The sequence below is a fragment of the Mucor velutinosus genome (genome assembly GCF_035048745.1).
Source record: "Mucor velutinosus strain NIH1002 chromosome Unknown tig00001547, whole genome shotgun sequence".
Classification (NCBI taxonomy): domain Eukaryota; kingdom Fungi; phylum Mucoromycota; class Mucoromycetes; order Mucorales; family Mucoraceae; genus Mucor; species Mucor velutinosus.
The window spans coordinates 1,301,347-1,322,723 of record NW_027041901.1 but is presented as its reverse complement, the minus strand read 5'-3'; the positions used below and the strand labels follow the sequence as shown (position 1 = coordinate 1,322,723).

The following is a 21,377-nucleotide window of genomic DNA, read 5'->3' as shown; positions in this document are numbered from 1 at the left end:
ATTGCATGCATTTCTATGCATAGCTATCTGATCTTGCCCAGATTGATATAGTCACATTAGATTTCACCTAGCAAAAATAAAAGGGCCCTCGGATATGGTTGTTTGTCATTACGAAAAGTCGGGTCTTTTCTTTTGCAATTTGTTTGTTTTCAACCAAATCATGATTTGATGCCTTTAAAGCGACATCTCAAAAAAATTTACAGCTAAAAAAAGCATGGCTACACAGGGAGAGGGAACCCTTCTTTCTCTCTTTTTTGACATGTGTAAAAATATCCATACTTGAATCGGCGAGAAAAAAAAAAGTATGAGTTTATGTGAGTCATTAGTCTAATACCATGTTCATCATCGATGGTGGTGGTTCATTATTTCATGGACTGCTTTAGTCTGATAGGAATACGCTTAAATATCCCTTTACTCCCCTCGTTAACTTTTTCTTCTCTTCTTCTTCTCTCTCTACTTTACTGCACCTAAACAACATATATAAAATGATGGAAGACCTTCGTATCACTGGCTACAACGCCTTGTTGACTCCTGCCTTCTTGCAAGAAGAGTTCCCTCCTGTAAGTTGAAATTGACATGTCAAATGTAAAAAAAAAAAAAAAAAAAACACACGGGATTCTAACATTTGATCGTATCGCTAGTCTGAAAACTCTCAAAAGACATCTACTGAAGCTCGTAACGAGTGCTCTCAAATTCTCCACGGCAAGGATGATCGTCTCATTGTCATTGTGGGCCCTTGCTCCATCCATGATACCGAAGCCGCCAAAGTCTATTGTAAGTAGTAGATCAAAAAGTTTTTCGTGTTACGTGTGGGATGATTAACATTTCCCGCCTTTTCCTTTCATTCTTTCCAGGTCAAAAACTATTAAAGATCAAGGAGAAGCACATAGGTGAGCTTGTCATCATCATGCGCTCTTACTTTGAGAAGCCCAGAACTACTGTTGGCTGGAAGGGTTTGATCAATGACCCCGATATCAACAACAGGTAAGCATTTGAAATTGCCCGGGATGCGCTTGTGCGTTGTATGTTGATTTCCATTCTCTAGTTACGATATTAACAAGGGTCTCCGCGTTGGCCGTAAGTTGCTTTGTGAGCTTACTGATATGGGTATGCCTGTTGCTGTCGAATTGCTCGACACCATCTCTCCTCAATACCTTGCTGATCTCATGTCCTGGGGCGCCATCGGTGCTCGTACTACTGAATCCCAACTTCATCGTGAACTCGCTTCCGGTGTCTCTTTCCCTGTTGGCTTCAAGAATGGTACTGATGGTAATGTGCGTGTTGCCATTGACGGTATTGGATCTGCTTCTGCCCCTCATCATTTCTTGGGAGTTACCAAGAACGGTACTGTCAGTATCACACATACTACTGGTAATCCTGACTGTCATGTCATTTTACGTGGTTCCAATGATGGCCCCAACTACAGCAAAGAACATGTTGACAAGGCCAGCGCTGCTTGTGAGAAGGCTGGTATCAGAGCCAACATCATGATTGACTGCTCTCACGGTAACTCCTCCAAGGATCATCGCAATCAACCCAAGGTATGCAAGGATTTGGGTGAGCAGATTGCTTCTGGTAATAAAGCTCTTATCGGCGTCATGATTGAATCCAATATCAATGAGGGTAAGCAAAGCGTTCCTGAGGCCGGCCCTGCTGCTTTAAAATACGGTGTGTCCATCACTGATGCTTGTGTCGATTTCGCTACTACTGAAGAAATGTTGGATGGTTTAGCTGCTTCTATCAAGGCAAGACGTGCTCTTGGAAATTAAGTTTTTTGAAAAACAAAAATTGCATTTCTTTGATTTTATCTTGTTTCCTTATAGCATATTTCCTTTCTCTTCACCCTGTAGTTAATTTAATCAATCTATCCTTATACATAGTCATTTTGCACACAAACACACGCACTTTTAAAAATAGCCATCAATAGCAACTGCTAGATTTCTTGTTTCCTTGAGACACGATACAATAAAATTGATTTATAAACATTATCAAACACGCTTCAGTGCATTTATTCAATATTTACATCCAGGTGCATGCCTGTTGTCATCGTATCTTCACGCTTAAAGGCCATTTCATCCAGCAAGCGCGGACTGATTTGACTGCACATCAATCAGTTGAATATATGTTACTTTAATTTACATCACTTGCTCACTTCCACCTTTCAAAGCCTATTATCATGTATTTAAACCTGCCTCTCAAAATACTAGAACACATGTTTACCGACGACTGCATCTCAAAGACGGATTTTCTACAGCTCCAACTCACTTGCAAACAATGGAACCCAGTAGCTAAAAGAAACCTTACAAGAGTATTAATCTACAAGGCTTTGTTTTTTTTTTACGAAGCCTGTGCATTCTCAACAGCCAGACTAGAAAGTGTGTCAAGCAAATCATCTCTGGTTTCTGCCTTCATGATCGTGATTGCACTTTTGACGCTCCATCAGCTGAAGATTCATTCCTCAACATTGCCATACTTGCTCGGCAGTGTCCCAACATTACCATTCTAGGTGGGCATCTCCTTCCAGGAAAATTTATGACATCTTGTCAAATTTACACCGGGAAGGACACCTTCAATATTTCGAGCACTCAAGCACACCAGGGTTCAACAACTATAGTTCTCTTCTTGCCGAACATTGCGTCCCAGCATAGACAATGAGTAACAATGTAAATCATAATCCGACTACCACTGAGTTACTGAACTCCCGCAGCTTCTACAGACTCAACATAATTCAACATTTGGTAACATTGACCTATAGGAGGGCTTCACCGTAGCAAAGCAAAGGTGCAAAGCCATAGTATTCAAGCAGCAAATTCGGGTTTTCATTACCATTGCTAATAAGCTTACCAGCAACATAACGCATCAAAATTTGCATCAATTAGCTTTACCACCAGAATCAATATGCCTCCTATTTGAATTAAAAATTGCACAGGCTACAGAACTGCCCTTCCAGACGATTTCAGCTACCAAGGATGTGATTCATGCCGTGTAATAAAAGCTATAAAGCAAAAATACAACCAAATTGGACAGTTTTCAAGCATTCAAGCCTTAACATATAGGCCTTTCTGAGCTGTTGTAATAACGCCAAACAAGTGTACTTGAGTAGTAGTAACTTCCTGACACCTTTGCGCCACTTTTTAGGCCAAAAAAAACATGGTCAAAAATCGACCAAAAAGCATGAGGGGTACCTCATGGTTTTCACCGAAAATCAAACAATCGCGTTTTTCACCTTGAAAATGACGACTTTTACTATGGTATATATTGGATCAAAATGTTTCTCTCGATCCAAAGCAACCTCTGAAGCCACTTTTATGAGGTTTTCATATGCAAAATATGGCTATTTTCGCTAAAAAACCTCATTTCAAATTTCATCAAATTGCTCAATAATTTCATTCAAAACTTTCATTACAATTGGCACCATTGGAAGCGCCTTGAAAAGTACTTCAAGAATGTATTAGGAAGCGTAGGGTGATCATCACAGTTTATGTAGTCGAATATCATGGAATAGATTAAAGAAGTCGAAGAAAGACAATATCTGTCCAATCTTGAGCAGAAAGAATAAGCTGAGTTTGAATCGATTTTGGCGGCGGCTTGCTGCTGGCTGACCCAATTGCCTGTCTGATGATGACTATAATGATTGCGATGCCGAGTAAAGGGGATCATGAATTTGAAAGGACAATCGCTTAGCTTAATACTTTGATTTACTTTTTTTGGGAGGCTTTCCTTATAAACATGTCTTTTGCAGTGACAATCTCTCAAAAAAAGTTGCTGTAGAACTAACACAAGCGTAACGATATTGATCAGCTAGTAAACCTTTATACCATGAAATCGCATTAAATCTTTCCTTATAGCACGATGGATTCTTGCAACAGTAAAAGGGGTTGGCATTGAAAATGAGGCTCATTAGCTGTAAAGCATTATGAAACCAAAAGTATTTGCATTCAGTTAGTCATTCCATTTCCAACAAAATTAGTCAAACGTATCTGATTTCTTGGAGCAAATTCGATGTAACTCTTCTTCAACTCTACAAGAGGACATTTGTTTCGAACTAGCACTATGAAAACGCTCACAAAATAGGCAAGGGTGACACTGGCTACTAACTATTACATAAGAAAAACAGAATTACATGTTGTATGGACGGAAAGACATTCTCACAGCAGCAACAATATCATTCCATCATGGTTTGTTTATACGGCATGTCAACGCAATCGACCCTTTTGGTATTTTATAAAACATAAACAGTTGATCAAGTGATGCATACTATCATAGTAATAGGATGGCCTCGTACGATAATGGATGCTGTGTACGCAACAATCTGTCATTTGGATCTCTAGTCCAAGAGTAGATAAGATAAAGCCCGTGTATGACGCTTGTTTCCAAATCGAATACAACTGTTTTATGTCAAGTTTGTATTCCTATTTAGGCAGGTGATTCACTCATCTACATAGCTTGCATGATGGAGGAAAAGTCCAAGAAAAACCAAGGAAATGGCACGTGAGATGGTATAGAATTTAGTGGGGTATGACAGAGGAGCACACTGTATCGTTCAGTGTATAGTCTGCCTAAAAGAACACACACACACACACACACACACACACACACACACAAACACACACACTACTGAGATCTTCATTTCATGTGAAGATGCTGGTTCATTTTTGACTGGGGAGAGAGCGAACTGCTCCCCACAACTTTAAACAAGACTCGTACAACGCAATGTCATATTGTACAACGGCAAAAGATCATTATATAAAATAGGCATTTTTTTTTTCATTCATTACTTTAGCCTGCATTTTTCTCCTTCTCATCATTCAAATCATACTAGACCATGTCTTCTTCTACTTCTAATCCCATGTTGAGCTACATTGGTGGTGCAGCCATTGCTGGCATTGCTGCATTAACTGCTATTTACAATGATCGCGCCGTATTTGATCCAAAGCGTGAAGGCATTAAAACTCAATCTGGATGGCCTTTGGTGGGCAATCTACCAATTTTGATTCAATACAAGGAGAAGATTCATGATTTCTTGTTGGAAGGATTCACTCAATTGGACGAGATGACGCTGTAAACATCACACACTAAAAAATTTAGACGTGTCGATACTAATAACTTTGCATAGAACCATGTCTGCTTTGGGCATTCCTCGTCATATTGCAACTCTGGATCCAAGAAATGTCGAGCATGTATTGAAGAGTAAGCATCTTGATCCTACCGATATTGCGGAAAGACTAATAATGTTATTGAACAGACAACTTTGAAAACTACATCAAGGGCCCTGAATTCCATGCTTCGCTTGTCAGTCTCTTTGGAAACGGCATCTTCAATGCAAATGGCGAAGATTGGAAGTACCAGCGTAAAACAGCAAGTCATATCTTTAACGTCAAAAACTTTAGAGATCACTTTACAGAGTACGTAGACATATTCGCTTGCAAATATAACACATGCTGACATGTAGAGTAGCGTTTTTGTGGAAGAGATTGAATTCATGTCAAGCCATATCTGGGACAAGGCAGCCGATAATCAGCAGATTGTTGATTTCCACGACATTATGTTTAAATTCACATTGGATTCCTTCATTTTGCTTGGTTTTGGTGTTCATTTGAATGCCTTGAAATCCGACGGTAAAGTGCCATTTGCAGCAGCCTTTGACGAAGCACAAAAGACCACATTCCAGCGATTTGTCAATCCTATTTGGCCCATCACTGAACGCTTGCTGAGCATTGCCATGCCCTGGAAATCCAGCATGAACAATCACTTGGAAGTAGTGGATACTTTTGCAAGAGAAGTAACCGAAAAGCGTCGCATTGAAATTGCCAATGGCGAAGTACATCGTGATCTGCTCTCTCGTTTTATGGATGCTCGTAATGCGCAAGGCGAGCTCTTGAACAACGATGAACTTCGCGACATTGTGTTGAATTTTGTTATTGCAGGCAGAGATACCACAGCCCAAGCTCTTTCATGGACATTCTACATGCTCCTCTGTCATCCTCGTGTGGAAGAGAAATTGCTCAAGGAAATCAACGAAAACATCAATGAGGAAGTAATGCACGACTCACCCGCACTGTTTGAAGTCATCAAGAACATGAAATATGCCCATGCCGTCTTTTATGAAGTGCTAAGACTCTATCCTTCTGTGCCATTGAACCAGAAATATGCTCTCAATGATGACATTTGGCCCGATGGTACTCAGATTCGCAAAGGCGATTACATCTTGTGGTGTAAGTACAGATATAGGACATGTTGCACACCCGAAATGGCGATACTGATGCACAAGCTGAATAGGTCCTTACGCTCAAGGCAGATGTGAAAAGGTGTGGGGCCAAGATGCAAAGAATTTCAAGCCTGAACGCTGGATCAACGAGCAAGGAGAGTTGCGCAGAGAGAGCCAAGGCCAATGGCCAGCATTCCATGCAGGACCACGTGTTTGCCTTGGCCAGCATTTAGCTACGCTAGAAGCGCTGGTAGCTATCATCTTCCTTTTGAAGAGATACAAGTTTAGTTTAGTTGCTGGTCAAAATATCACCTACCAAGTATCTCTCACGTTGCCCATGGCAGAAGGCATGAAAGTGATGGTTGAAAAGAGGGAGCAAATTTAAATAAAGCGCATGTAATTCGTAAAGCGCATGTAATTCGTAAAGCGCATGTAATTCGTAAAGCGCATGCAATTCGTAAAGCACATCTTGCCAGAGAACAGTGAAATCCAATGATAAACAGTGCGGACGATTCAAACAAAAGACACTTGCCGAATATTTAGTGCGACAGCTCTAAATGATGCCTGTTCTCCTTTTTACATACACCGCTTTAATTTATACAGCACCCATTTGCAGATAGCTCGTTTTTTTCCTTTTTTTTTTTTTTTTTCCTCTCTTGTTCTTGTTGGAATCTCATCTATATACACACACACACACACACACACACACACACACATCTATATACCATGGTAAGGCACGGTTGCGATACATAATAAAAGCAGCTTCTCATGCATAGATAAATAGCTGCGGTTCATTCTAGTGCAAAATCGTCAAGGCAAAACGAGATTGGCAAAATGGTATGTACCTTACGAGGACGAGGAAAAGGTGAAATTGAAGGGCGAAGTGCATCGCCTGATAGCGCCAAGAGACCAGAAACATCAGAGTAACTTTGTGGAAGTATGTATCAGCGCAGTGATGTGAATTGCCCTGTTATTAAGCACCTCGACATTGTCTAGTTTCGAAACTATAAAATTGTATACCGTCGATATGCTGGATTGTTCTTTTGTGTTTGTGTGGATGCCAACGATAACGAACTGTCGTACTTGGAGGCCATTCATTTCTTTGTGGAGGTGCTGGATGCATTCTTTGGCAATGTGTGTGAACTGGATCTAGTGTTTAATTTCTACAAGGTTTGTGATGCTGTCAATGTGATGAGAGATGGAGCCCGATGAAATCTGACTGTAGATACGCAGGTGTACGCCATTTTGGATGAAGTGTTTCTAGCAGGTGAAATTGAAGAAACAAGTAAAAATGTGGTTCTAACAAGACTTGATCATCTGGATAAATTAGAATAAAACGTTGTATTTGTAACACCAAAACCCCATTTGAAAAATGAGAATGAGAAAGAAGGATATCAACGGCGTTTCAATAGAGATGCTTGGTGGTTTACCTTGGATGTTTGTAATTTTTTTTTTTTTCTTTTCTTTCTTCTTCTCCCTCCTTTCTTCTTTTTTCATTTCATTGTACAAACCAAGGACAACATCAATGTCAGTGTATAACCATAGACCTATGGTTCCTACCAATCAAACACGACTACTGGAACTCTTGGAGGCAGTGAAAGTTGAGTATGATCAGCTTAGTCAGGAGGCTCAGATTACAAAGAGCCAACGAGACGAATATGAGCACAAAGGTATACTATTGAGTCTGCAATCACAGTGCCAATGTGTCATTAAACACTGTAAACCATCACAGTCAACAGCCAAATTCAAGAAATGAACGTTTTCCAGCAGACATTGCTAGATTTGGAGCGAACGCAACAGGTGCTAAAGAAACAGTTACGTGTTTTTTTCTTGTTTATCAAGTACAGGTGTATTCAAATGCTTCCATAGGTACGAGGAAGAAATTTCTAGATTAAGACAACAATTGGATCAAATGCAACACAATGGATATCAGCCATCTCAGCAGCCTGATATTAAACAATCGCAACCACCTCCACCTCCTCCTCCATTGACTGCTTCTCCATTGACAAATGTCCCCCATTTTGGCCCTCCTCCCTCTCAACAGCAACAGCAACCAGGCGCAGGTCAGCCACCACAGAATAGTAACAGACCCAAATCAACATTACCTCCACCACCTCCACCACCTGCCGCTTCTTCACCCGTTGCGCAAGCCAATCCATCCAGCATTGGCTTGAATGACTTGGATCCTGAATCCGTGCCAGCCAACATGAAGATTGAAGGTCAAGACTGGTTTGCATTGTAAGTTGGTTTTCATTTTGTATACTGGTGAAATAATAACGGACATTAGATTCAATCCCAAGGTACCTCGCTTCCTCAAGGTGGATCTCGTTCATACATTGGATCACGACAGTGTTGTCTGCTGTGTCAAGTTCAGCATGGATGGCCGATTCCTTGCTGCTGGATGTAACCAAGCAACCTATATCTATGATACCATCACTTCAAAACGTGTAGCGTAAGTATATCTTTTTTTTTTTCTTATTTGTTACACTGTAACTTTATATTAACTCTAATCTCTCTGTTTTTCTTTCCCTTGCCATCCCCCCCTTTCTCCTCCTATACTTCCCTTATTATCCCCTGTATCATTGTAGTGTACTTCAAGATCTCACTGTAAGCAGAGACGGCGATTTATACATTCGATCTGTTAGTTTCAGTCCCGATGGCAAATATCTAGCCACTGGCGCTGAGGATAGACGCATTAGAGTAAGGAAATTCGAATCAAGTGTCCTCTGCTTACAAATTAATTTTGTAATCTAGATTTGGGAAATTGCAAAGAACCGCATCAGATGTGTTTTATCAGGACACGAGCAAGATATTTACTCACTCGAATTCAGTCGCGATGGTCGTGTTCTTGTGTCTGGCTCAGGTGATCGTACAACCAGAATCTGGGATTGGATAGACGCAAAGTGCTTACATACGCTACGTATCAACGAGGTGGATCAAAGTGATCCTGGGGTGACTAGTATCGCTGTGTCTCCAGATAGTCGACTCGTCGCTGCTGGTAGTTTGGATAAAATGGTCAGAATTTGGGATGCTGTTAACGGTACCTTGTTGGAGAGATTAGAAGGCCACAAAGACAGCGTCTACTCTGTTGCATTCATGCCTGATGGAAAGACCTTGGTGAGTGGTAGTCTGGATAAGACGCTCAGAATGTGGCAATTGGGCGACAGAACCAAAAATTCTTGCATTCAAGTATTCTCTGGTCACAAAGATTTTGTCTTGTCTGTTGCTACGACTCCTGATGATCGCTGGATTGTATCAGGCTCCAAAGACCGTAGTGTTCAATTCTGGGATCCTCGTACTGGTCAAACACAATTCATGTTACAAGGCCATAAAAATTCAGGTACGTTAAAATGTCGAGTTGCAGTATAGGATGCTCTTGTATATATTGAAATGGATGATAGTGATATCGGTTGCCACAAGTCCTGGAAGAAGACCATTGTTTGCAACTGGATCTGGAGACAACAGAGCAAGGATCTGGAGCTATGAGCCAGTTGCTCCATCTTGATCTCAACACACACACGCCCAATGAAATGGCTGGATCTCTGTTCTTCATTCAGAAAATAACGCTATTCACTCACCTTTTGTCTTTTCGCTTTTCTTCTCTCTCTCTTTACTAATTGTACTCCATCTTTTTCTCTTCTTTTTTTTTTTCATATGATTCATGTATCAGAAAATTATAAACGATTTTTTTTTCTCCAATGTTGTAATGCTTAAATTGAGGTGGATAAATGAGTTTATCCAATGTTTCTCAAGATGGCTTCAAAATGAGATCAACCAATCATGCCAAACAATGGGAAAAAAAGGAGATCAAGATCTTGTATTCAATTCAATGATGAGCAAGCCCTGAATATGCTCAACATGATAACAATAGCAGCCTGCGCTTCATTCGATGCACACCCCCCTCCCCTTAATAGGTTGCAATGATGGGACACAGCAGGGTGATACCAACCATGATTGTGAGAAATGTTTTTGATGGTGGAACCCCGCAAACCGTAATAGAGCAGGCTTAGATCAGCACTATCATAATGCGAATCTACATCTAAGCATACCATCTTCTAATAACTACAGGGTGCATAAGCATTCATACATGAGCAGAAGGCCGATAATTATTAGATACCTGCCGTTAAAGTACAGGCAACAGTTCAATGAAACAAAAACTCATCCAAGCCAATGCTTAATGAGGATTGCATGCTTATCAATGAGCAAAAGCTTATATAGACTTATATCTGTCAGATTACTCAATGCTCGGCTAATACTCATTGAAATCTTCCATTTGCGATTGGAAATTCATCCATCTATCAAGTGACAATGTTGTTGGAGTATGAAAGCTTCAAACAGGTGTTACCCGTGACTGATCCAGAGTCCGTTTCTCTCTCTCTCTCTCTTTCTGTATAAATACCTTGAGTTTGAGATGTTGGTTTTTCTCTCTTTTCTTCTTCATCTGTATACATCATGCCAGCATCACAGCAGGAACCCAACTTGAGACACATCAAGACGCTCATTATAGACAACTATGATTCTTACACCTTTAATCTGTTGCAATTATTCAATGATACTACAAATGTCATGGTCATTCGAAACGATCAATATACCTGGTAAGCAAAAAGACCAAGTATCAGCAAAGACAACAAGGTTAAAGCTTATACAAATATGTAGGCAAGATTTTATCGTTAATATATTGCCTTTTTTTGACAATGTCATTGTATCACCTGGGCCTGGAAGACCAGAGAGATTTGAGGTATGTTTAGTAGTAACATGGGAATTTACCCAATGATTTGACGCTGTAGTAAAGGATTTTGGCATATGCACAGAGCTGTTGAAGGCTCAATTGGATCCAAGCCAGTCTCATCTACATAGGCCTGTTTTTGGTGTTTGCTTGGGACATCAGGGCATTGGGTATCTGCTTGGAGGCAAGGTAATGTGCTAGAAATCATGCTTTGCGCATATCTGACACTCACCAAATGCTTTGAATGTGAATAGGTAACTTATGCACCAAGAATCATGCATGGCCGTATGTCGCAAGTGCATCATCAACAGCCAGAGAATACAAGCTACAAGGACATTTTGCATCAATGTCCCTCGCCATTCTGGGCTGTGCGATACCATTCACTCGTAGTAGACAAGGATTGTAAGTAGCAATCACTCAAATGACTGCAACAATCAGCTGACTGACATGAGTTTAAGCACTGCCCGAGGACTTGATGTTGACAGCTTACTGTTATGAGAATGACGCTGATGTGGATGCTTTGAAAAATGCTACATTTTTGGCAGATGGAGATAAGGAAGACACCAGTCGACACCACTATTTGGGTCATTCAGACAACGAAAACAAGAACACCATGGTGACAGTGATGGGATTTCAGCATAGACACCTGCCGCTGTGGGGCGTTCAATTTCACCCTGAATCCGTCTCTACGGAAGAAGGAGCTACCATGATTCGCAATTTTCAGAGAGAAACTTACAGGTGGACGGTGGAAGAGGTATACGCTCGCATCACATGGCTACCACTGGACGAAAGGCAAATGTTTAACATGCATGTTTTAGGGGCATCGATCATTTTTAAATACGCCATTGGATGCCGAATTACTGTTTCATTCAGTAGCTATACCCAAATCATTGAAAGCACCATTACCATTGATGAATCCAGCAAAGCAGCAAGTAGAATTGCTGATCAAAACCAGCTGTCATCCGTGGGTGGAACCTGAACTGCTAGTAGACGAACTGCTATCCAATCCACACGCAGAGCGATATATGGGATGGCTGGACAGCAGTAGAAGTGCATCGCCCTATTCTCAAATGTCTGTGTTATCCACTAACCCGGCTGTCATGCTAACTTACTCCACATTGCATCGACAAGTTTACACCACCACACGAGCAGGCCAGTCAACCATCGCAGCATTGGAAAGTGGCACCTTCTTTGACTACGTCTCTCACATGCTGAACCAGTACAACAAGATTATTGCTCGCACTGTAGAAGGGGGAGAGCCTCCTGTCGATCTTGATTTTCAAGGCGGTCTTATTGGCTATTTCGGCTATGAGATGAAGCGAGAAAGCATGGACGGTTACAGTATACCTGTAGAACAAACGTGTGCCTGTCCTCATCACCAGCACGACGCGCAACAGCAACAGCGCAACTGCTGTCTCTGTGTAGAAGAGCCAGATGCAGCATTTCAATTTGTCGATCAGTTCTTGGTCTTTAATCAAGTGAAGCGAGAAATCTACATCTGCTGTCTGGTCGTGCCGGATCAACCACTCATTGGATTCAATCACCAGCAGCAAGCCAAAGCGTGGATCGAGGAACAGGAAAGCACACTATTGAAAACTGCACAACTCATTTTGAAGCGTAGAGCATTGGATGAAATCAGCCTGCCAAGCACATCTACAACACCTACACCATCCGTTAACATTGCGACTGCAACCAACCTTTTCCAAGCAGATGCTGAGCATGAAGCGTACTTGAAGAGCATACAGCAATGTATCGACAATATCAAGGAAGGCGAGTCATACGAGATTTGTCTCACAACGCGTTTCCGTTTACAACTGCCCAAGCACATCACTACACAAGCCGATGATCCTACACTATGGCGTCTCCATACTCGCTACTTGAGAAAGAACAACCCTGCCCCATTCTCTGCGCTCCTGATGTTTCCAGGCATGGGCCTCTTGAGCTCAAGTCCAGAGCGATTTTTGAAAATTAGCAAGGACCATGTCGCTGAAATGAAGCCCATCAAAGGTACCATGGCGCGTGTACTAAAGTGTGTCTGCCCAGACGGTGAGTGTGATTTTGGCGTCGACTGTCAAGAGAGACAAACCATGAGGGACAATGAGAGAAAGCAGCACCTGTGGCAAGATGTCAAGGAAAGAGCAGAGAATCTCATGGTAAGTGATGCAGCCTTTGCTTTTTTTTTTCAAATGGGCTGATGATCCCCTCGCTTTTAGATTGTGGATTTGATTAGAAACGACTTAGCTCAAGTGTGTGAACCTAGCAGCGTGTGTGTGCCTAAATTAATGCATGTAGAGACATACGAAAAGGTGCATCACTTGGTGTCTACGATTCGAGGTACATTGCATCCCCATGTCAACAGTGTAGAGGCTCTGCAAAAGTGCTTTCCTCCTGGATCCATGACAGGTGCTCCTAAATTGAGATCTGTGCAAATACTGGATCAATTAGAGCAACACAAGCCCCGCGGCGTCTATTCAGGCTGCTTGGGCTACTTTTCATTGAACGGCAGTGCTGATTTCAACGTAGTGATCCGTACTGCGGTAGCCTCGACCAAGGCAGATGGCACAGTGGAGACTTCAGTAGGAGGTGGTGGTGCCATTACGTTCTTATCTGATCCCGAGCAAGAATGGAAAGAAACACTGTTAAAGACAAAGAGTGTAGCACCAAGGTAAGCCATTGTTTATGCATTCACACACACACACACACATGCTGCGTCAGATTTCATTAACGTCATTTGCTTTATTAGTGTGAAAGAGTTTCTTGAAGATCAGTAGCTTTATTTTCTCTATTATATACACAAGTATACCCTTTATCTATTAATTAAATATTTATATATACTATATATCTTATTTACGAGTAGTAATCTCCTGCTCCTCCATTGCCTTTACCGCCTCCATTAGGAGAATATTGTTGATTTGGATAATAGGGAGGAGCTCGATATGGATATGGATGATGATGTTGATGCAGAGGAGGTGCCATGTCTGCGTATTCATAAAATGACGGTGCCTGTCTTATCGTTGATCTCCTCATATTGCCTCGCGACCCCTTTCTGTTTAATCTGTATTGCTCTTCGTGTAGATTACTGAATGATTTCCTACGTTGTCTGCCATCATAGAATCGAGATGGCGGCGGCTGCATTCGCTGAGCGTGGACTTGAGGTGGTGGAGGGTGAGGAGGAGGAGGTCCCATGTAGTAGTCTTCGTGATTCATCATGAAGGGCTCTTCATTCGCAAGGTGGTAATCTCGATTGTCGTCGTATAAATTATGGTAATACGGTGCTGGTTGAGGCGGAGGTGGAGGATGTCCATAATAGCCATTGCCATCATGTGGTGTTCGATTATCGTGATGATCCATCTGATAATCTCTAGTGTTGTTGTATATACCTCTGCTGCCTGTTGTATGCCGATTATTGGGCTCCTGGTAATTTGTGGTTGAATCCGCACTCTTGTTGTACATTTGGCGATTGTTCTCTGGCGATGGATAAGCATAGCCGCCCGTCATTCTGCCCTTGCTTGGCTTTCTGCGTAATTGTGGGTAGTTGGGATCTGATTTGGAGGGCGTTGGTCCGGGCAGTTGCTCAAAGGAGCGTTTGTAGTTGTACATTGGTGGCGGAAGGGGCTCATCAATCAGTTGCAGCATGTCGGCTAGCTCCTTGAGTTCTAGAAATTTACTGACAAACAGATCCTTAATTTCATCTCTTGCATGCGTCGTCTGCGGTGGACCTCGTAAGCCAATGTTGCCACTGTTGCTGGGATATTTCAAAGGAGAAGGGTCTGTGGAAGATGATGACGATGATGATGCTGGCATGGCTAATGAAGGCATCTCATGAACCGTTACATGTTGCCTTTCCTTTCCCTTGTTGGGGTTGTTATTAAAACTATTTGATCGAGATACGGGAGGGGGTCTCTGCTGCAGCTGCAGTGCCTGTTGCGAGACATTCAAAGGATAAGGAATAGTATCAAGGTTCGTATTGGTATCTGGAGCAGTAGTAGTGGTGGTATCGAGTGAATTGGACTGTTTGACGCTATTATGATTAGGCTGTGTTGCACCATAAAACGAATTCTGTCCCGTCTCGGGTCTTGCCGATGTAGATGATTTTTTTTTAATGTTGTTGTTGTAATCCATAGGAAAGCGTACCTGTCTCTGAGGGATGGGTTCTTTCAGGATGATGTGTGAAGTGGAGGAGGTTGCTGGCATATATGGAGGCTGATTTCGTGCGATCTTTGCTTGTCTCTGCTGAATAGGGCCAGTGTCTACATAGCCCAATTTATCCTGGATGTCAATAATGTCGGCTTCATTTGGATCCGAGGAAAGTGTCATTTGAATTGCTAAAAAAGAAGAAAAGAGAGAAAGAAAAAGAGAAAAGGGATAAAGAGTACGGAAGCCCAGAGTATTTATATTTCGTGTAATTTCGAGAAGGATGATCACAAGGCAATGAACTTGAGAACAGTGTGTGTGTGTGTGTGTGTGTGTGTGTGTGTGTGATACTACACACAAAAAGCGGACCTTGCTTTCATTTTACAGTAGAGTAGCAAGGTTATATTAGGGATCGTCATTATTCAGCATGTGCAAAGAGGAAGTTGTTTGTTGACCACAGCCATTGCCTCTTTTCATTCTAAATATTATCCAGGTTGCATGATAATTCGCATTTCAATCCATTGTAAGACGCTCCATTGTGCGATCAAATGACGAAATCTCATATTTATTTGAAACCCTTTGTGTTTCTATCTTTTTTTCTTTTTTTTTTTTTTTCCCCTTTGTTGTCTTTTGAAAAACACACAGTAAAGCATGGCATCAGCAGCTGCAACAGACCCAAAACGATTACAGAACCTATATGTCGCTCGTTTGGTAACTCAAGAGAGACCTTGCTTTGTCTGCAGCAAATTCACTGGTGTCGTATTAACGTCTGCCGACAATAGCAACACAGATTGGTTTTATGTCTGTCGAGCACATTTAGGTGATTTCAATTTCTGCTCAAAGCTGGGAGGATCACCAAAACCTGCACAAAATGCTCAGATAAAAAAGGAACAATTGGTCAACAGACCTCCTGAAAGTGATAGCGTCGTGGATTTAGTATCGAGCATAGGCTCTGCTTGGAAATCGTGGCGAGGGAGCGGTAAGAAATCAGACGAAGAGGACGACAAGAAGAAGGATGACAAGAAGGGCGATGATAAAGACAACGAAAAGGACGAGTCCCAAGTCGAAAAGAAGGCATCCTCTTCTCCAGCTCTCAGCAGCGACACGAGTCTGCCACCATCACCAGCACCAGCATCTGTACCTGCCTCGCCTCAGCAACCAGTGCGCTTTGTAATTCAACGTGATTATTTTTACCTGAGACAACGGGAGTACATGAAGAAGATCCAAAAGAAAGAGGCCTCGGAAAAGTTGAAAACGCTCCAATTTCCAGAGGTTCCCAAGACTTTACCCACCATGCAAAAATAATAAATGCGATACAGGGTTAGACATGTGCATCTGAGAGAATGTGGATCATAATTTGCCTATGGTACATGATGTATGAGAAGGAGGAGCCCGAGACATCCGAGTAATTTTACAAGAGGTGTATAGTGATCTCTTTGAGCGACATCGTAAGGTGACAAGGGCATCACGCTCTAATATGTAAGGTGAATTTATGGTGAGATGTTGATTCATGGAGAAGCATTAAAATCGTTGCAATGCCATCTTCCGACCCGGACTCTGTACCAAAGATATGTGTGAATTGGAAAAACCAGTGTTGAGAAAAAAAAAAGCGGGGCCATACAAGAGAATCAAGGGAAAGTGAAGCCTGATGAATCTTCCCTTTCATTCTATTGCTGCATTTGGGAGGTAATTATTCATCCATCCGTCCGTTGAATCCATCATACTGATCAATGAATTCATGCTCTATCTATACCATCATCCATCATCAACATTGCCATTACTACATTGCTTTGATTTAACCTTCACATCCACCTACGTCATACACATCAATTGATCGATTGCAACAACAGATAATTAACAGCAATGGCTCAGAGACTTACATACAGACGTCGTTGTTCTTACAACACCCGTTCCAACCGTGTTCGCGCCGTTAAGACCCCCGGTAAATCCAACGATTCAGTAGCATGCGTTTGACAATGAGAAACTAATCTTGTATTTTTCATTAAAAAAGGTGGAAAGCTCGTTGTCCAATACGAGAAGAAGCCTGTCAAGGCTCCTCGTTGTGGTGATTGTGGTGAAGCTCTCGCTGGTGTGAGTATAGAGATACGCATCGATTTGTAGAAGATCTGTGATATTAATGCAATTTATCCACAGGTCAAGGCTCTCCGTCCCCGTGAGTTCGCCACTGTCTCCAAGACTCAAAAGAACGTTAGCCGTGCCTATGGTGGCTCTCGTTGTGCTCACTGTGTTAGAAACCGTATTGTCCGTGCTTTCTTGATTGAAGAACAAAAGATTGTCAAGAAGGTCCTTAAGGCTCAAAAATAAGTTTCTTGATTCACCAAACACAAACACCAATTTTTTTTCTTGAAAGAAATAAATCATCCCCAACATTACTCGCTTGATGTAAATATATATATATATATACAAACTAGGATAGCCAGTGTGGACAGAGTGATTGAGCGCATTGGGAAGCATATGAATGGGAAGTTAAAAATGCGATGAAAGAGATGGGATTGAGATAAGTTGACGGAGCCTTATGCGTGGATGTTGAGCTCAAGCTTAATATCTCGGATCAGACGGCATGAAATTGAGAACTATGCTGATGCTCACACATGAGCAGTTCCAAAAGATGGGTATCCACGGTCATGTATGTTGTTCAGGAGATTGCTAGACAAAATGAAGGCTTGGTGTTGAAGTTACAATAATACGTTGCCATCTTCAAATGCCAGCTTTGATGTGCTGATTCAACGCTGCCCGATGCCTTGAATTTTGCTCTGAGAAAGGATACCCTTAAGTTTTGATCTTGAGAAAAATTGCATTCACTGATAGCTAGCAACGAACTATTCAATCACTTCTACGCATCTTTCAGAGCAAAGTGAATGTGCACCTATTATGTAGTCAATTTACACATGCGTTGAAGGACGTTTGAGTCTTGCATACAGTAATCATCGAATACCAACAACACAATTCGATACTTCATAGAGCGTTCAAACGCCCAATTCTTCGCAAACATACAAAGCTTGGTGAAAGCACGATATCGCAGTTATGGATAAAGTGAGGATACCACAGCCATACCCTTACTTTCAAAAGACTGACATGCACTTTTCATGACCACTTCGGTTTTAAATCACCTGCATTTGCTTTTCGTCCTTGATATCTATACAGCAATGTTTTTTTTAAAAAAAAAAGGAAGAGGAAGAGGAAGAATCTCTAATGCCCTGACATTTCGTAACCTTTCTAACCCTTATAATCAACTCTGTATTCAGTAAGCTTCACTTGACTTGAATCTAATTCGTCGTATTGCGCAAGCAGCCTTACATTTACTTCCTCATGGCATTTCAAATATCAGCCTATTACCGAGATTCGATTCACAACCTATTTCGCGATAACAAGTAAACATTGAATATGAATTCAATGACGCAAACTTCAGCAGACCTAATGTCAAGGCAGTAAATCAAAGGTTTGTGTTTGGAAGTTTGCTATTTTCCAGCATGGCTTTTTTGTCCTGTGCCATACAACTAAGATGGCCCCAAATAATTTTTGCGATAAAAAATTATAAAAAGAGCTCATCGCATCCGGGTCTTTCGTTATTTGGTTCTTATTTTTACTATATCTTTTATCCATCTTGGATCATGCTTTGATTCGAGCTTTAAAAGTCGCATGTTCTTATAGCAGTTCTTTGCGGAAAAAACGACGACAGTGCAATTGGATATTAAATAGGAAGCATGGTTGTTGAGAAAAGTACAATTTCAGAAAATAGTTAGCTTTGCTATTAATGAAACTTTTTAGATTACTATGTGAATGTGGGATGTATATGTAGTGAAAGTTGTAGGGGGCAATTTTTTGACTAGTAGGGAATGTTTGACTTGGGGGTTTTAAGAACGATGTCGATGAGTTATGACTCTAAATGTTCCAGATAACCGATTTTCAAAGGGTCATACTGGTTGATTTTACTAAGTGAATATGAGCTTAAAGCTTAATAGCTTCTGTTTCTTTTACAATTCTCTATATAATGGCATGGTTATTATAGATAAATAAAACAAAAGTTGAATATCCCCTGCTTGTAGCTCATAAAATATATGATTTTGAGCAAATTTATAAAGGGAACGTACACATAATACTTGAAATTTTTATATTATAATGGATATAACATAGAGCTATTGAATGGTCTTTGTTTTGTGCGAATCCAGTGAGTATTTGTTGAGATATGATCAAAAAAGGGTATCATGCAAAATCATGGATTTTTCTGCAGTGAAATCAGGTTTAAATAGATTTCACAAAAGAAATAAAGCAATTGTGGAATTTGAGGCTTTACAGACTAAAATTCACGGAAAAAAAGAATAAAAAAACAGTAATGTTAACTTGATAAAGGTATGTTTTATTATCAAACTGACAGGTGTAAAGTAAACTTCAGTCTCTCTACTGGCCAGGTAGATGATCCTTCTTATATACTATAACAATGGATAAAAGTTCTATTAATTAGATTAACAAATAAGTCAACTCAGATCAACTAATGTCTAATCATGCTAAAAGACAACTCCAGCAAGCTAATCATGATTTATTAGCTTTGCTTGGATGAATAATTAGACTCTCATCCAAAGTACCCTGATCTATCCTTTCTATAAGGATAATTAATATCGATCTAGTAGCATGTATCCGATAGGTACAGTCTTCTTAGTCTATATCGATAGTACATATCTGAGTGTATATCGCTGAGCATACATCTTTAGCATGTATCTGGATATATGGCATGTCTATAGCATATCGTATGCATGTCTATAGCGTGTCTCATATATAGTACAAGTCTGTAGTACATAAAGTATCTGTAGCTAGTATCACGGATACAAGCATGTGTCTTATAGCGTGGATCATGAAATGCACATCTGAAGCAACAAGCTCATATTGCATTAATCTTGGTGCTTATCGCGACATATCCAGATATGGTAAACATCCGTAGTCAATGTCGGAATACAAGTATAAGTCTATAGTGCCATCCATGTCCGTGGTGCCATCTATAGCCTATATCTTATATAGTATGAATCTTATAGTACTAGCGTATCTGAAGTCCATATCTTCTTGTAGTATAAATCGATATCGTACATCTAATCCAGCGTACATACAGTTTATATCTAAATCTGGTAACTGGATGAACTGTCGGAATGCAGATCATAGTGGATGTATTCCACACAATAAACATCTCTCACATAAAGCTGTGTAATGGACGCCAGATTTAATAATTATTGCACCTTATGTTATTTTGAATAAAGAAAAATTTAAATTGTAACAGTTTAGACGCACTTTTATTACAAACACACTATAATGTTAAATGACAGATCAATGGGAGACTAACTAGTTGTAACCCTTCGTTGTTCCAACCTCTTAGCCAATCAGATTGCTTGAAAACTCCGCTGACCTAAAAAAAAATTGCGAGGGTTTCCCCCTGTTTTGATGTGAGGCAAAATTTTAAGCGCCGCTATAATAGCAATATAGCCGCTGCTATCATCAAACTTCCCCCAGGTGCTAGAGCATGCCTTACTTACACCACCTAGCTTTAAATTCAGGCATTGAGACCCTCAATCATCACTAAAGTAAGTAGCGATAACCAAGTGGAGGCAGCCTATCTACCTCCTAGCCTCGGATAGAGTCTTGTTGAGCTTCAGGGATAGGCACATCCACACAACGTAAAGAAGTATGCTTCAAAAGAAACAGAATAATAACAAAAGAAGCGAACATAATAATTACTATAGGAGTATAGTAGTATATGTAGGCAAAAGAAAAAAAGAATGCTCACACGAGATGAGCCAAAGGAAAGTATGTTATGAATAAAATATTAAAAATGTTCACGTTATTATATTCTTGTTATTGCAACAAAAATACATACATGAGCAATGTGCATGATAACAGTCTGGTGATGTAAAAGAACACAAATGCGCACAATTGCAGGATCAACAGTAGCAGCAGTATAAGTGTTGTAATACAACATGAAGACCAATGTTGTTTTCATGTGAAGCGACAGAGGCAACACAAACAACAATCCACGGTTATATAACATAGTATCACAAGAAGGGTGATACAATTATATAGCAGTGTGTCATGCTTGTTGTTCGTAAATACGAAGCAACAACATTGCAAGTATTTGTTGAGCTGATCATATCACAGCCAGCAAAAAAAAAAAAGAAAAGGCAATAAAGCAAACAGCATGAATGCATTATCGCGGGAAAGGAAGCAGTAGTACAAACGTTCAAAGAAGTTTATATCATTACAACCACAAGAAAAAAAAGATACTTACCACTTACCACAGCCATAAAT

General features: G+C 40.7%; 8 protein-coding genes across 8 annotated transcripts; 7 read left to right on the top strand and 1 right to left on the bottom strand.

The window, feature by feature from the left end:
• Positions 1-485: 485 nt before the first annotated feature.
• Positions 486-1,769, top strand: REX3 (RNA exonuclease 3; the record flags this gene model as incomplete). Its single annotated transcript, XM_064826142.1, has 4 exons — positions 486-560; positions 642-774; positions 855-984; positions 1,046-1,769. The coding sequence occupies 4 exons, from the start codon at positions 486-488 to the stop codon at positions 1,767-1,769; spliced, it is 1,062 nt and encodes a 353-aa protein (XP_064687656.1).
• A 3,056-nt stretch (positions 1,770-4,825) lies between these two features.
• On the top strand, positions 4,826-6,593 carry ATC70_006873 (uncharacterized protein; the record flags this gene model as incomplete). The annotated part of the gene is made up of 5 exons (XM_064826141.1): positions 4,826-5,061; positions 5,117-5,190; positions 5,246-5,405; positions 5,458-6,215; positions 6,280-6,593. The coding sequence occupies 5 exons, from the start codon at positions 4,826-4,828 to the stop codon at positions 6,591-6,593; spliced, it is 1,542 nt and encodes a 513-aa protein (XP_064687655.1).
• Positions 6,594-6,934: 341 nt separating this feature from the next.
• On the top strand, positions 6,935-7,543 carry ATC70_006872 (uncharacterized protein; the record flags this gene model as incomplete). The annotated part of the gene is made up of 4 exons (XM_064826140.1): positions 6,935-6,937; positions 6,993-7,145; positions 7,205-7,378; positions 7,442-7,543. The coding sequence occupies 4 exons, from the start codon at positions 6,935-6,937 to the stop codon at positions 7,541-7,543; spliced, it is 432 nt and encodes a 143-aa protein (XP_064687654.1).
• Positions 7,544-7,757: 214 nt separating this feature from the next.
• ATC70_006871 (uncharacterized protein) lies at positions 7,758-9,713 on the top strand (the record flags this gene model as incomplete). Its single annotated transcript, XM_064826139.1, has 7 exons — positions 7,758-7,878; positions 7,941-8,022; positions 8,078-8,446; positions 8,496-8,660; positions 8,797-8,908; positions 8,963-9,548; positions 9,610-9,713. 7 exons carry the CDS (start codon positions 7,758-7,760, stop codon positions 9,711-9,713), a joined length of 1,539 nt encoding a protein of 512 aa, XP_064687653.1.
• A 947-nt stretch (positions 9,714-10,660) lies between these two features.
• Positions 10,661-13,705, top strand: gsk3_2 (glycogen synthase kinase 3; the record flags this gene model as incomplete). Its single annotated transcript, XM_064826138.1, has 8 exons — positions 10,661-10,803; positions 10,865-10,946; positions 11,001-11,123; positions 11,189-11,336; positions 11,393-11,688; positions 11,753-13,087; positions 13,148-13,599; positions 13,678-13,705. 8 exons carry the CDS (start codon positions 10,661-10,663, stop codon positions 13,703-13,705), a joined length of 2,607 nt encoding a protein of 868 aa, XP_064687652.1.
• Positions 13,706-13,781: 76 nt separating this feature from the next.
• Positions 13,782-15,251, bottom strand: ATC70_006869 (uncharacterized protein; the record flags this gene model as incomplete). Its single annotated transcript, XM_064826137.1, has 1 exon — positions 13,782-15,251. One exon carries the CDS (start codon positions 15,249-15,251, stop codon positions 13,782-13,784), a length of 1,470 nt encoding a protein of 489 aa, XP_064687651.1.
• Positions 15,252-15,719: 468 nt separating this feature from the next.
• Positions 15,720-16,373, top strand: EFM7 (Protein N-terminal and lysine N-methyltransferase efm7; the record flags this gene model as incomplete). Its single annotated transcript, XM_064826136.1, has 1 exon — positions 15,720-16,373. The coding sequence occupies one exon, from the start codon at positions 15,720-15,722 to the stop codon at positions 16,371-16,373; it is 654 nt and encodes a 217-aa protein (XP_064687650.1).
• A 558-nt stretch (positions 16,374-16,931) lies between these two features.
• ATC70_006867 (uncharacterized protein) lies at positions 16,932-17,393 on the top strand (the record flags this gene model as incomplete). Its single annotated transcript, XM_064826135.1, has 3 exons — positions 16,932-17,010; positions 17,080-17,159; positions 17,223-17,393. 3 exons carry the CDS (start codon positions 16,932-16,934, stop codon positions 17,391-17,393), a joined length of 330 nt encoding a protein of 109 aa, XP_064687649.1.
• Between the last annotated feature and the right edge of the window lie 3,984 nt (positions 17,394-21,377).